The sequence below is a fragment of the Festucalex cinctus genome, chromosome 11 (assembly GCF_051991245.1).
Source record: "Festucalex cinctus isolate MCC-2025b chromosome 11, RoL_Fcin_1.0, whole genome shotgun sequence".
NCBI classification, from domain to species: Eukaryota; Metazoa; Chordata; class Actinopteri; order Syngnathiformes; family Syngnathidae; genus Festucalex; species Festucalex cinctus.
The window spans coordinates 15,476,724-15,490,505 of record NC_135421.1 but is presented as its reverse complement, the minus strand read 5'-3'; the positions used below and the strand labels follow the sequence as shown (position 1 = coordinate 15,490,505).

General features: G+C 40.5%; 4 protein-coding genes across 7 annotated transcripts in view; 2 read left to right on the top strand and 2 right to left on the bottom strand.

Moving 5' to 3' along the window:
- The first annotated feature begins 11 nt into the window (after nt 1–11).
- Nucleotides 12–4,988, top strand: LOC144030130 (glucose-1-phosphate adenylyltransferase). Of its 2 annotated transcripts, none has more exons than XM_077536115.1 (8): nt 12–369; nt 505–594; nt 2,363–2,454; nt 2,823–2,938; nt 3,012–3,109; nt 3,215–3,283; nt 3,355–3,413; nt 4,432–4,988. In XM_077536115.1, the coding sequence occupies exons 1-8, from the start codon at nt 178–180 to the stop codon at nt 4,550–4,552; spliced, it is 837 nt and encodes a 278-aa protein (XP_077392241.1). In that variant the 5' UTR covers nt 12–177; the 3' UTR covers nt 4,553–4,988. The 2 variants fall into 2 exon arrangements, with proteins under 2 accessions (XP_077392241.1, XP_077392242.1); XM_077536116.1 differs by having other exon boundaries at nt 14–369; nt 2,375–2,454.
- On the bottom strand, nt 4,561–8,472 carry asnsd1 (asparagine synthetase domain containing 1). The gene is made up of 3 exons (XM_077536114.1): nt 6,649–8,472; nt 6,393–6,574; nt 4,561–4,877 (listed from the first exon to the last, which is right to left on the bottom strand). Exons 1-3 carry the CDS (start codon nt 8,470–8,472, stop codon nt 4,631–4,633), a joined length of 2,253 nt encoding a protein of 750 aa, XP_077392240.1. The 3' UTR covers nt 4,561–4,630.
- Nucleotides 8,371–10,022, bottom strand: asdurf (ASNSD1 upstream open reading frame). Its single transcript, XM_077536117.1, has 4 exons — nt 9,262–10,022; nt 8,852–8,905; nt 8,713–8,788; nt 8,371–8,520 (listed from the first exon to the last, which is right to left on the bottom strand). The coding sequence occupies exons 1-4, from the start codon at nt 9,337–9,339 to the stop codon at nt 8,480–8,482; spliced, it is 249 nt and encodes an 82-aa protein (XP_077392243.1). The 5' UTR covers nt 9,340–10,022; the 3' UTR covers nt 8,371–8,479.
- wdr3 (WD repeat domain 3) overlaps nt 9,781–13,782 on the top strand; it is a 20,924-nt gene continuing 16,922 nt past the window's right edge. Inside the window, exons 1-5 of one of the 3 annotated variants that reach the window (XM_077536110.1) lie at nt 9,781–9,907; nt 10,921–11,123; nt 11,319–11,528; nt 13,263–13,381; nt 13,572–13,650. In XM_077536110.1, coding sequence (XP_077392236.1) covers nt 10,950–11,123; nt 11,319–11,528; nt 13,263–13,381; nt 13,572–13,650 — 582 coding nt within the window. In that variant the 5' untranslated portion in view covers nt 9,781–9,907; nt 10,921–10,949. The other 2 variants (XM_077536111.1, XM_077536112.1) reach the window with 2 other exon arrangements.

The window sequence follows — 13,782 nt, the reverse complement described above, 5'->3', positions numbered from 1 at the left end:
GATCCAAGATGCCCCGTTTCTGCGCATGCGTGTCACAGATCGTGCCTTGACATAACTGTCAACACGGATCCGGATGGATTCTACTACTAAACAGTCAACTTGATTACTTTTTTTTTTTTTTTTTTTAAATAAGCCGGAAGCAATACTACTGTACTGTCATAGTACTGCAGTGCACCGATGAAGGCGGTGATCCTGGCCGCCGGCTACGGAACCAGGCTCCAGCGGGACGTGGCGGCCGACCGCAGCGGGCGCTTCGCTCACCTGGTCGGCGTCGCCAAGCCACTGCTGCCGGTCGGGAACCGCGCGCTCCTCAGCCACTGGATCCGAGCACTGGCTGCCTCCAACGGGGTTGACGACGTCTACGTCGTGGTGAGTACAACGGAAATGGACTTTGCTCACATGAGAGATTGCGGCCGCTGTCCGACTTTCTCTTCAAGTTTGGACGTTTTCATGGAAGTGGCGTTAAAAAAATAAAAAATGTCGACTTCTCTTGTCTTGACACAGACCAACGCTCTTTTCCTGTCTGCCTTTGAAGAATGGGCCGCGCATTTCCCAAACATCAACATTGTCTGCGACCAGACCACAAGCAATGAAGTAAATATCATTTGTTCATTTAGTTTACATCCGACAACAGGATACATATGGAAAATATGACTTGTTTTTAATGAAGACGAAAGCGAGTTAAAAAAATAAAATAAATCTGCGCTGGAGGCAATTACCCCACAAAAGTCACTCACCACTCGCCACGTTTTTATGCCTGTCACTTTTGTTTGTTTTTTTTGGAAAAAAATATTGTCATTTTGAGTCATTTAAAGTTTTATGACTGCAGTGAAATGTGGTGCTTTTATATTGTGGGTGATTCATTCGGCAATGACTTCTTCTGGATATCTGTTGTTGTTGTTGTTGTTTTTACAGAAATTATTTACATATTTATTTATGAAAACTCGAATAATTTGGGTTTTAATGACCTATCTGGCCATAACTGATTCTGCCATCATGTTGGTTTGAAAAGTTGGATCTTTGTCAGTATGCCTGACTCAAAAGAAACAAACTTGGATTTAAAAAAATAAATAAATAAATAAAAAAAAAAAAAAATATATATATATATATATATATATATATATATATATATATATATATATATATATATCGTACAGTTCAACAGTGGTCCAAGTCCAAATTAACATGTGAAAATTGTTATTATTATTATTATTATTATCGTTATTTAATTTATTTATTTTATTTATTTTTTTAAGGAAGCGTGTTGCATTTACTTGAAACAAAATAAAAATGTTTTTCTGACAATTTTTTTGGGGAGCTTTGTTTTTTTGAGTAATAAAAAAAATCTGTTTTTCTGAATCTATATTTTTTTCGGTTTTATTGAATATTTTTTTCAGTCATAAAAAAATATTCTGAAAAACAGGGGAAAAAATATTCAGAAAAACAGGAGGAAATATTACTCAGAAAAACGGGGAAAAACATTATTCCAAAAAACAGATTTTTTTTTTTTTTTTAAACAGCACCAACTTCTGTTTTTCGGATTACTATTTATTTATTTATTTATTTATTTATTTATTTATTTATTTATTTATTTATTACCCTCTGAACTCCAAGTGACTTGTTGCACACCACTAACCTGTATATATGACTGGATAGCTGATAGCCCATACACGCCAGTGCAAGCCATTGAAGTTACAGGGCGGCCATCTTGTTACTCTCACGTCGCGAGCAGACTACAGTATAAACAGATGAAACATATACAGCTCATAGGCAGTTAGTATAAGCCGGAGGCGGGGTGGGGCGGGTCTGTGCCGGGGTGGTCACTATTTTTTAACAGGGGAAAAACAAAACGGCACACACCTCCCACCCCGCCTCCAGCCTTATACGAACTCTGTCTGCTCGTGGGGCGGGAGGAGCAAGATGGCCACCCAGTGCGGCTATCCAGTCATATATACAGATCAGTGGTCTGCAACAAGTCACTTGGAGTTCAGAGGTAAAAAATAAATAAATAAATAAAAATAAAGCGTACTCCGAAAAACAGAAGTTGGTGCTCTTTTTTTGGAGTTTATTTATTTTTTTCAGTTTTTGTTAATATATTTTTTTTCTGTTTTTTTTTGTTTTTGTTTTTTTTTTAAATATTTTTTTCTTCTGTTTTTCAGAATATTTTTTTCCCCTGTTTTTCTGAATATTTTTTTTTATGACAGAAAAAAAATATTCAGCGAAACCGAAAAAATCTATTAAAGAAAAGAACAAAAACAACAACAAATTACTCAAAAAAACAAAAAAGAAACAAAGCTCCCCAAAAAAATTAGTCAGAAAAACAGGATACCCCCGATGTTGTTGTTTGTTTTTTTTTCTTTGGAACTCCCTACAGGATCGTCTGGGCGCTGTGGCCTGCCTCCAGCTGGCGGTGAAGCACTTCCACATCCAGGATCACGTCCTCGTAATCGGAGGGTGAGCGCACACAGAATATTATGTTCTATTGATATAAAAATGTGGAACCTATCAAGAGAAAGATTCAAGTCTTTTCTTTAATCAGGAAAAAAAAGTATATTTCTGTTAGCATTAGAATACCTGGTTGATCTTTTATACTCTGCTGCCACCTGCTGGCATTTTGTGTAATAACTACCATTTCTTCAACCGTTCCTTTGCAGTTGAGAGGCTGCATCAAAGCCTTCTGTATGCTCTAGCATATAAAACAAAAAAACAAAAACACGTATAAATACGTCTTTGGGACACTTAAAACATCGTCAACCTCCCCACAATATTGTGATAATTATCGTATTGTGACGTTTGGATATCGTTACATCCCTACTAATTAGTGACACGCTCTTCAAAGAGGACTTCAGCCTGGCTGGGATCCAGTCCAGGTTTTGTGAACTCCAAGCGGCATGCGAGGACAACAACTTGGTGCTGACGTACCAGTGCAGGGATGACGGTGAGAAAAGATGTGACAGTTTGCTTGCCTCCATTTCTATCAACTTTTTTTTTTTTTTTCGTTTATGTTGCAGAAACTGCCAAATATGGAATCGTGGAAGTTGATGATGATCTTCGAGCCGTGTGCATGAAGGAGAAACCGTTGCCATCAGAGACCGCATCAAGACGTGCGGTACGTTCACGCCAAAATTGGGCGCTATATTATTTGGAAACATCCTGTTTTGTGTATTGGAGTTGAAAATGTGTTGTTGTTGTTGTTGTTTTTCCCCTCACCCAGTGTCCTTGTTTCTACGTGTTGTCCAAGAAGAGTCTCCCTCTCTTGGACAACTTTCTCCTGGAAAAAAAGGTATAATGCTGATCATCATCCACGTTGTGCCCAAATATGATTATTAGAATGAATATTTGCATCAATGCCAGGATGCTGCCATACAGGAAAAAGACGCCCCGGGGAATTTTGTGGCTTGGCTCATTCTCAGGTAAACAAAACAACACACTTTGAATTTAATAAATAATATCGTGCATTACATTTATATTATTCCCTTTATGGGACCCAAGGATGCTTTTCATATTTAACAATTGAGTATAATTGACAATAATTTTAATTCATTTTCATTATAAATGGAGCTTTAATTATATTAATAACGCGCAAGATTTGTAGAAAAGGGACCTGAGGACGCTTCTAAAAAATTTTCATGATAATTTGTATTAAATCTTTTAAATAAATATTTATAATATCGTAGATTTCTATAACACCATTCAAGGCACCCAAATTAGCTTTTTAAGCTTTTTTAATGAAATCGATCATATTTAATAATTAATACAAGCTTTTACCTTAACCAATTAACAAAGATATTTAATTAAATTGATCATATTTAATTATTAATATAAGCTTTTACCTTAACCTTAACCAATTAAAAATATTTAATGAAATTGATCATATTTAATAATTATATAAGCTTATTCCCTACCCAATTAACAAAAATATTTCATGAAATCCATCATATTTAATGTTTTTACCTTAACCAATTAACACAAATATTTCATGAAATCCATGATATTTAATAATTAATATAAGCTTTTACCTTAACCAATTAAAAATATTTAATGAAATTGATCATATTTAATAATTAATATAAGATTTTACCTTTGTTATACAAGATTATCCATTGTGGAACGCATTTTCATAAAAATAAAAAATATTGCTCCTGGATGTCAGCTACAACTCAAGAGCATATAGGCTTGCTTGAACAGCTTTGTGGACGTGGCATATGCGTTAATTATTCACAGTTCTACTTATTCATATTTGTTAATTAAATAGAAATGTGAATTTCATGGTTTTACCCGAGGAAATAAACCATCTTACCAAATCACATAAATGAAGCATTCCTAATAAATAACAATACATATTGTTTCTATTCAATTTAAAAAAGTAACAATTTATGATTTTATATTTACTAATGTTTTCTTTTCTGAATGTGGTGTTTGTTCTTTCAGAAAACCCGTCTACGTCCACGAGATCGGCGGTCGTTTCGACGTGGGCAACTTGCAGTCGTACGTGGACTGCGACCGCTTTTTCAAAGACAAACTCCTTCACGCGCACACGTACATGATGTAGACCAAGCCGGCATTTTTTCCGATTTTTATTTCCCAACTGGATCCAGCGGACATGGTGCAAGCAATTCCATATTTTGGCCTAGCGGGCGAGCAGCCTGCCGCAGCGGTCCGCCGCCTTCTCGCGGCCGTCCTCCATCTTGGCGATGCGCGAGCCGAACTGCATGGCCCTCTTGGGCCGGACGGCGGACGGGCCGAGGCCCAGCCGGCGGGCGGCCAGCCTCAGCAGCAGCTTGTCGCCCGCACCGCGAGGCAGCGACAGGTCGGCCTTGTCTCGCATGGACAGACGGTTCAGGTAGCTCACCACACTCTCGTCCAAGTACGGGAACCTGAGCGCAGAAAAAAAACAATTCGCAAAACATTTGACACCACTTCCAAAATCAGCATGACCAACAAATTACGTGCACAAAAAAAAATAAAATAAAATACTCGTACTTTTACACTTTCTGGACTTGTTTTTACCCACATTAGGCTAGCCCAGCTACCGGTTGCCATGGTAACGGAAGGTCCGAAAGGGTTGGACTGAGCAGGTTCTCACAAATTCAGCCTTTGTGAACCCGGTCAGCATTTCAGGTCAGTCTAGACCGATAAATCGGCCAGGCCAGTCCTATTATTGGCGCCGATTTTGGGCATCTTGACCACGAATATAAGGTAAATCTAAAACCAATTTAATCTCAGGAAGCTATTAATTGACATTTTCAGTTAGCTTTGTAAGACATGCTACTGAACCTGATAACCCTTTTTTTGACATTAAAACAAAGAAATGTGAAAGTTTTATGATTTGAAGAATTTTTAAATTTGGGGGAGTGGGGGGGGGGGGGGGGGTATTTACTATAGAGAAAAACTATGGAAAGTGATGGTATTTACTTGCTTAAGTTTCCATTTAACTTTTTTAAGTCCTGATAAATTTAAAACGATGTCAATCGTCTAAGATTAAAAAAAAAAAAAAAGTCTACATTTTGCTAAGTCTGAAAAAATGTTCCATAAACATGCTTTAAGGCATTACTACAGTCAAAATTGGCATTTGTATTTTAACTCATTTGCTCCCAAAAACGTATAAATACATTCCATTTTAAATACTTCAAGTGTTCCAAAGATGTATTTATACGTTTTTATGTGTTTTTTGTTTGTTTGTTTTTAAGCCAGAGCATACAGGATTTGATGCAGCCTCTGAACTGCAGCTAACGGGTGAAGCAATGGTAGTAATTACGCAAACGGCCACCAGGTGACAGTAGGGTATAAGAGGTCAACCAGGGCCATGTTGCAACAAGCTCTTTTTGACAGTGTTTACACCAAGAATGTGAATGTTAATGAAACGTAGCTATATTCGAATGCAAATTGCTGCAAAAATGGAAACAGATAGAAATATACTTTTTTTCCTGATGAAAGAAGAGACTAATCTTTCTTTTGGTAGGTTCCATGTTTTTATAACAATAGAAGATTATTCTGCGGGTCTTGCAATATCAGTCTAAATCCAGTAAAACAGCCGGGAGCGAAGGAGGTTGCTTCGGTGAAAATAGTTGGAAGTGAATGTTAAAAAAAAAAAAAAATGACACCAATATTACCCCACCCCCCTTTTTACTGAAAACGAATATCGGCTTCAAATATCTGTTATCGGACTCCTTGACCGCTAATAATCAGTATTGGCCCTAAAAAAAACAAAACATATCGGTCTATCTTGACCAGATTCACAAACGCCACTTGCACCATGTGGACTTGGTCAGCATTTCAGGTCAGTCTGGCATGAGTGGATCTGGTCTGTCCACAAGTGTCAAACGAACCGGCTTTCTAATAGTTGAACGGGCCAGGCCTGCAAAGGAAGCAACGTTTTAAAGACTGCTAACCTGGCCTCTTTGCCGTGGTCTGCAATCACTCTGTCATCCCTTCCCAAGTTCCTGGAGGAGATCCTGTCCAGCTCCATGGCGATTTCCTGGACAAGTCCCTGGTGTCCGGAGGTCTTGAACTTCACTCGGTGTCTGGCATAACCTGCCAGCTGCTCGTCGGCTCCGATTCCCGTCAGAAGGACCTGCATGGAGGCTTAGAATTACTATCTGGTTCTGTGAAGGCAGTCTACAGTTTTAGTCCCTACTGTAGTAGTACCTTGGCCGAAGACGTGAAGCCGTTGCGGTGGTTGTCCCGGGTCAGGAAGCCCTCGCCTCTTGCCGCGAACCACACGGCGCACCCGATGCTGTCGTCCAGTACGGTGTCCAGCGGGTGCACCAAGTGACGGATGCGTTCACGCCGCATTTGTTGCAGTTCCTCCCGCGTTACGTTCACTTCCACAAAGTTCCATCGCCTCTCTGGCGCTAAGGCTTGTAGTTCCTTAAGGCCCGATTTGCCTGTGATTCGGTCGGGGACATTGAAGGGGTTGCGCATTTGGCTTTCGGGCGTACTCCGACCGGGTTTTTGTCGCTTGGCAGCCTCTTTCGGCGCCTCCTGGTGTTGAAACGCCACATTGAGTAGATCGATCGATTGACGATTAGGTACGTGACGGTGAGCCAGGACGGCCAGAATCATGGAGTCAATCCCGCCGGAGAAAAGGATGGCGATCCGGGAACAGTCGTCGCTGGCCTGCGGATCGTCGGGTAAAGACTGAACGCGTCTCCGGACAGCCTCGCTGAGAACATCGATCAGACCTTTCACCTCTTCCTCCTTTTTGATTTTGTCCAGAAGCTCTTCCAGGTCCTCCACGATGGACTCTGGATTTCCGTGGTGTTCGATCAGTGTCATATTCAGAGGACAGACAGGTGATCTAAGCAGGTACAGGGGGTTCTTCATTATGATGCAGCTGCCCGGGCCAGGAAGTTGTGCAGTCTTCAGATCATCGCCAACCTGAGACCAGGGATAAAGCTCTATCGTCGGCGATTCCGATTCTACAAATGACTTCAGATCGATTCTGTACACGCCGACAGCAGGAACCTCCTGCCACACGCATGATCCTCGGTCACAAGGACTGGACAGACAAGGTCCACATGTGTTGGACTCGGATCGAAGAGAGTCAGACTGACAAGTGGCAGACGGATCGGTTCCACAGGGGCCAGACTGGCCAGATCCACAAATGCTGGACTGAGCAGGTCTCCAGGGGTCAGACTGTTCAGGTCTACAAGAGCTCGGTTCACATGGGATGAAATCGCCACATACACAAGACCCAGATTCGCAAGGGATGGACTGACCAGCTCCACAAATGCTGGACTGATAAGGTCTACAAGGGCTTGGTTCACATGAGCCAGATTCGCAAGGGATGGACTGACCAGATCCACAAATGGTAGACTGAGCAGGTTGACAAGGGTCAGACTGACGAAGTCTACAAGGGCTCGGTTCACATGGGATGAAATCACTACGTACACACGAGCCAGATTCGCAAGGGATGGACTGACCAGGTCCACAAATGCTGGACCGATCAGGTCTACAATGGTCAGACTGATCAGGTCCGTAAGGGCCGGCTCCCACAGAGCTAAGTGTCAAGGCCTTCAGTGTTTGCTCATACTTCCACAGCAAACTCCTCCTCCCAAAGTAATCCCTCCCAAACCACAGGCAGTCCCTGCTCGTTTGGTAGTACACGAACCCCCAGGGACCTCGGATGGCGGACAGGACAGACAAAAAATCCGCCTGGCTGCTACAAGACGACAAATGCCTCAGGACAACTGCCGTGTCGTTCTCAGTCGGGAGGACTTCTAAACCGCCGAAGACCTCCCCGTTCCACAGCAGGATGTTGCCGGCGGGGTCCTGGAGCGGCTGACTCGTGAGGAGGCCCCTCATGTGGAGAACGTGGGCCGAGAACAAGCACCGATAAGGAGGATCCGAGGCCGTGATGGTGAATTCCTTGCTGGCGTTGGGGCCTCTCCTTTTTAAATGTTCATGGATGGCTTGGTCGCATGTGAAAGGAGAGGACGCTGGACTCGCGAGACAAAATATGCCACACATGGCTTCTTCATATGTCCTGCAACTCCTTCGTCAGGCTGTCGAGCTTCTCTGTGGACAAGACAAATCTGTTAAGTGCTCTATTTAAATTTGACAAACATTTAACGGGTACATGTTTTGACCGTGCAGACCTGCTTGTATAACTGTCAATTTTGAGGAACACAGGCCACACGCATTATGCCAATGGGAACTGTTTTATATTGTCAAAAAAAAAAAAAAAGTACATCTTGTGGATGAACTTACGCTTGCATGAACTCAAAGTCTGTCCTCTGTCCGCCAAGAACAATATGTTGCTGTTCCTCTGTTGGACATACACTTTCTAAAAGCAAAACAGTTATCTCAGTCACGACTGAATGTAATATATTCATTTAGTCAGACTCACTCTGTCTTTCTTCAAATTGGACAGCTCCTCCACAGTCACCGTTTGCTCCTTGATCTAAAGTTAAAATACATACACGTACATAAATACCTTTCACTTGTAATTTATATAGAGGAAATGACTACATTCTAGTCCCAAAAATGTTTTGTGGACAAACTGAACTTGTGGCAAACAATTGCAATTAACGCATTTTGGGGGCCAAATATAACCGTTTGTTGTCGTCACACTTTTGTGTCTTGGTTGAAACTACCACTAAAATGAGTCACGTGGGCTATATTTATAAACACCTGTAGTATGTAAACATATGCCACTTGACTGAATGTACAATTATTTTAATCTTGATCAACTGTAATGTTTATTTGGATACTATATTTATTATTAGCCTGCTGTGCTTGACCAGGAAGGTGTAGTACCTGTTTGTTTAGCTCCACCTTACGTTCGGCAGACTGTCCGTCTAGATTCTGGTCCTTATTGGTGACTTTCGAAGACATTTTTTGGTTTAAAAAAAAAAAAAAGAGACAAACAAAGAAGGCTTTGGAGCGACACGAGAAGCCGATGCTAAGCTAATCCATGAGTGATTAAAAAAATAATGAAAAAAAATGAAACACTTCCGGGTTTGATTTTCCGAGACCACTCTGCCATAGATGGATTTAAATTATTAAATATCTTATATCCATTATTTTCAGTATTTTTTTTTTTTTTAACTAGAATTACGTCTTTTATTTTTTCCAAACAGGTTTGCCTGCGGTCGTCAAAATCTGCAACACCAGAATGTCTCTTTGGGCCCCAGACAAAAGTAATAGAATCCACGCAATGATTTATCAAACGCAACGTTTAAAACTCAAATTTACTTTGTGTGTTGCTCAGAAGACATGTCACGAAATGAATATTGTGGTAAATTTTATTATGTATATATTAAAAAAAAAAAAAAAAAAAGTCTCTGAGAGTCAGCGTCAACAATACCGTTGTGACTGACTGTGATCGATTAGTGTAGTCTGAAACGGTTCCCTCACGAGTCGACAACACCGGACGAAACAAGCTTGCTACCGTTTTTCAGGGGTAAGACCGCAAACTATCCTCAATCTTGAGGCCATTCATTAAACCTTCGGAAGTTAACTTTCTCCGCAATACAGACAATCATATGGACAACGCGGGTATAACTTTAGGAGCTCTATCGAGTCAGAAACGTCGACACGTGGGTACAAGCGTTTGGTTGCGGTGCGATTTGTTGCACGTTGCTAGCCGCACGGACGGGGTTAGAAACGCAGAGGGGTGCATGTTTGGTGAACTAATTGTCCCCGCCCGCTCGGGAGGCGACTTAATTCTAAACAGCCGGTATCTGGCTAAATGTAGCTTAGTGTATCGCACTGTACTTAAACAATGCAAATGCATTATTATATCCAATTCATTGTTTACAAGAGTTACGTTTTAAAACTGGTCTATTAATGGTAGTTATGTGGCAACGACAGCCACGAATTTGCTGGGCTATTTTTCCACCAGTAACTCACCTAAAATGTTTCAAAAATACGTTAATAATACATACAAAAACTTATACGCGCTTCAAAATGTTTACTTTGTTCTTGTTTTGTTACCTTAATTCTTTACTGCACATTTTGCACAACCGATTTATGTTTCATGTACAGCACTTTGTATACAGTAATGCCTGTTCTTAAAGCGCTTTATAAATAAAGTTGAGTTGAGTTGGCCATTTTGTGTCCCTTTATTGTGGCTAAATGTTGCTGTTTGTGATCAATTGCTAAATGCGACATTTCTGTGGGAGCCTACCATTTTCTAACGACTACCTTTCTGTAATCGACTTGTGTGTAACATTATGTTAATTTGTTTGCATTGTATTTGATGTCCAATAACAACAACAACAAAAAACTTTCTGGCCAACTTTTGTGGTCAATTAGGCCGATCTTAATATTTGTAATCAACAATTGCCTTGCTGTTGACAAATTTTGCCTCTTTGCTAACAAATATAGTTTGATAGTGAAATATTGCATTTCTGTCATTTGGACTGGTAGTGTCTCAGCCCCTGAAAATACTGCTTCTGTGGTCTGTCTCCACAGGGAACAGCGCCGTCTAGAGGCTGTGCAACATGGGCTTGACCAAGCAGTACCTGCGCTACGCGGCGGGCGCCGTGTTCGGCGTTATCGGCAGCCAGAAAGCCAACATCTGCTACATCACGCTACGCGGCGGCGAGCGCGGTCGCTACGTGGCTGTGGCGGCGTGCGAGCACGTCTTCGTCTGGGACACCCGCAAAGCGGAGAAGGTGAGGAAAAGAAGACAAAAAAAAATGTCATCTTATGTACTTCACATTAGAGATGGGAGAAATTAGCGAAGGTTGCCATCTATAAACTTTATATGTAGAAAATTTCAAACACGAAGGGGAAAATACGTTTTTATTATTATTATTATTATTATTATTTTTTTTTTATAAATACTTTCTGCTCCTTTTCCTGTCCAGGTGTTGATCCTGGCGGGTCAGAAGCATGAGGTGACCTTCCTGCGGCCGTCGCCGGACGGCGTCCACGTGGCCGTGGGCTACGAGGACGGCGCCGTGCGACTCTTCAGTCTGCTCAATGGCGAGAGCAACGTCTGCTTCAACGGACACAAGTCGGCCGTCACAGCCTTGTGCTACGATGCTCTGGGGGCCAGACTTGTCACCGGCTCCAAGGTCAGTCAAAATGAAGATCATCCCGTGGCGTATTATTCCTGCATTATTCTCACACCCCCATTTCTTTGGATTTTCTTTCTTTCTATTTATTAATAGCAATTTTAGGGTGCATCAATTATGTGGAGATATTTGCTATTCATCGTTGTGGTCAGACTTGGCCCCACTTTGCTTGAAAAAAACTATGAGTTGAATAAAATACAAAATAGTGGTCAAATATTTAGGGATGATACCAGGCTTCATTTCAAGATATCGGTATTTGCGATACTGCTATCGGCTGCCTCTTGGAGCCGATTTATGACCAGGAAGTAGAAATTAGAAGAATAGAAAATTGCCATTCATTTCATGCAATTTTGATTAGATGTATTATTATTATTATTATTATTATTATCATTATTATTATTATTATTGTTATATATTATATTACTATTATATATTTTTTTTAAATACTTTTTTATTTTGATGATATTTAGGGATGATACCCGGCCTCACTTCAAGGTATTGGTATTCGCGATACTGGTATCGGCAGCCTCTAGGGGCCGATTTATGATCAGGGCCTAAAAATGAGAAGAATAGAAAATTGCCAATAATTTCATGCAATTTTGACGATATTTTTTTTATTTTTAAATATATTCTTATCATTATTCTTATTCTTATTATTATTGTTGTTGTTGTTGTTATTATTATTATTATAAATAATATATATAGTTTTTATTTAGGGATGATAGGGACGATAACTGGCCTCATTTCAAGGTATCGGTATTTGCAATACTGGTATCGGCTGCCTCTTGGCCCAATTAATGATCAAGGGTTAGAAATTTGAAGAATAGAAAATTGCCATTCTTGTGTATAAAAAGTAGTGTTGTTCCGATACCGTTTTTTGGCCCCCGATACCGATTCCGATACCCAGCTTTGCAGTATCGGCCGATACTGATACCATACCGATACCTTAGTTTTTTTTTTTCCTCAACATGAAAAAGCTGTCCTGCCATTGGTTCATGGCATTCAAGCGTCAATAAAATATCTTAGATCGTCATGCAGTGAACATGTCACACATCAGTGAATGTCGTGCATGAGCAAGACACAAGATGCTGCATTCAAAATCCTATATTAGTGTTGGAATTAATGGTATCGGCATGTTACTTGTGAGTACTCACCGATACCGATACCACTGTTTTAATGCAGTATCGGCACCTCTGCTGATACAAGTATCGGTATCGGAACAACACTAATAAAAAGTAACTGGTGGTATCGGTATTAGTGACTACTCAAGAGTTAAGTACTTGTACAAATAAAAAAAAAGTGTATTAAGTACAATTATATATTAATGAATACAAATGTATCAAATGCAAAAAAATATTAATATGATTAGAAGTAATCATGTAAATAAAATCCTAAAGATAATACGTAAAAAAAATTACAAAAGATCATAAAATATGTATAAAATGCACAGAACATTTCTAATTACAATTGTAGCTATCTTTTTTTTTTTTTTTCCCCTCTCCGAAGGACACTTTTTTTTAACTTTTTTTTTTTTTTTTTTAATCACAATTCACTTTATGGAACCCTTTTGGAACATACTTTGGATGAATAAATGGATGCGCAAAAAAAAACAAAAAACAACTTCTTAATGTATCAACAAAGTGGATCAGAATTAGCAGACAAGCTAGTGAAAAGGTGACTTTTGTGGACAAATATGGCGACAAACTTAAAAAAAACATCCTTTTCGGCCGTCAGGACACGGACGTGATCGTGTGGGACGTGATCAATGAGTGCGGCCTCTACCGTCTGCGGGGCCACAAAGACGAGGTGACGCAAGCGCTCTTCCTCAAAGACAAGAACCTCCTGGTGAGCAGGTAAGGTACCACCTCGCGTGGACAACAGCTCAACTTCAATCACAAACGGTGGCGACTGACGTGAGCTTGAATGCAAATTGGCTTGTTGTGAACGCGGTCGCATCCCTGCTGGTTTATTGAGCGCGGGGGTGTCGACTTTTTCAAGCCACCGTATTACGAGCGTGTTTTGAATTTGTGTGTTTGCGGGCAGCTCCAAGGATACGTTTGTCAAGTGGTGGGACTTGGACACGCAGCATTGCTTCAAGACTTTGGTGGGCCACCGCAGCGAGGTCAGCGTCATCATCACACATCACACTCAACAACTCGACATATTTTTTTTTGCATAAAAACATTCAGTACAAGTTGAAAAGTACAAAAATGACTTGCCGTTGTCTGATTCTTCAACATTATACAGAAAAATT

What these genes read in the sequence shown, in the direction of transcription:
- asnsd1 (XM_077536114.1), bottom strand. Translation starts at nt 8,472, where the DNA reads ATGTGTGGCATATTTTGTCTCGCGAGTCCAGCGTCCTCTCCTTTCACA. An exon ending in GCTTCACGTCTTCGGCCAAG is followed by an intron (nt 6,575 to 6,648) that starts GTACTACTACAG and finishes GCCTCCATGCAG; the next exon opens with GTCCTTCTGACGGGAATCGG. An exon ending in GACCACGGCAAAGAGGCCAG is followed by an intron (nt 4,878 to 6,392) that starts GTTAGCAGTCTT and finishes TTCTGCGCTCAG; the next exon opens with GTTCCCGTACTTGGACGAGA.
- LOC144030130 (XM_077536115.1), top strand. Translation starts at nt 178, where the DNA reads ATGAAGGCGGTGATCCTGGCCGCCGGCTACGGAACCAGGCTCCAGCGG. An exon ending in CACGTCCTCGTAATCGGAGG is followed by an intron (nt 2,455 to 2,822) that starts GTGAGCGCACAC and finishes CCTACTAATTAG; the next exon opens with TGACACGCTCTTCAAAGAGG. An exon ending in AGACCGCATCAAGACGTGCG is followed by an intron (nt 3,110 to 3,214) that starts GTACGTTCACGC and finishes CCCCTCACCCAG; the next exon opens with TGTCCTTGTTTCTACGTGTT.
- asdurf (XM_077536117.1), bottom strand. Translation starts at nt 9,339, where the DNA reads ATGTCTTCGAAAGTCACCAATAAGGACCAGAATCTAGACGGACAGTCT. An exon ending in CCAATTTGAAGAAAGACAGA is followed by an intron (nt 8,789 to 8,851) that starts GTGAGTCTGACT and finishes TTTTGCTTTTAG; the next exon opens with AAAGTGTATGTCCAACAGAG. An exon ending in GACTTTGAGTTCATGCAAGC is followed by an intron (nt 8,521 to 8,712) that starts GTAAGTTCATCC and finishes TCTTGTCCACAG; the next exon opens with AGAAGCTCGACAGCCTGACG.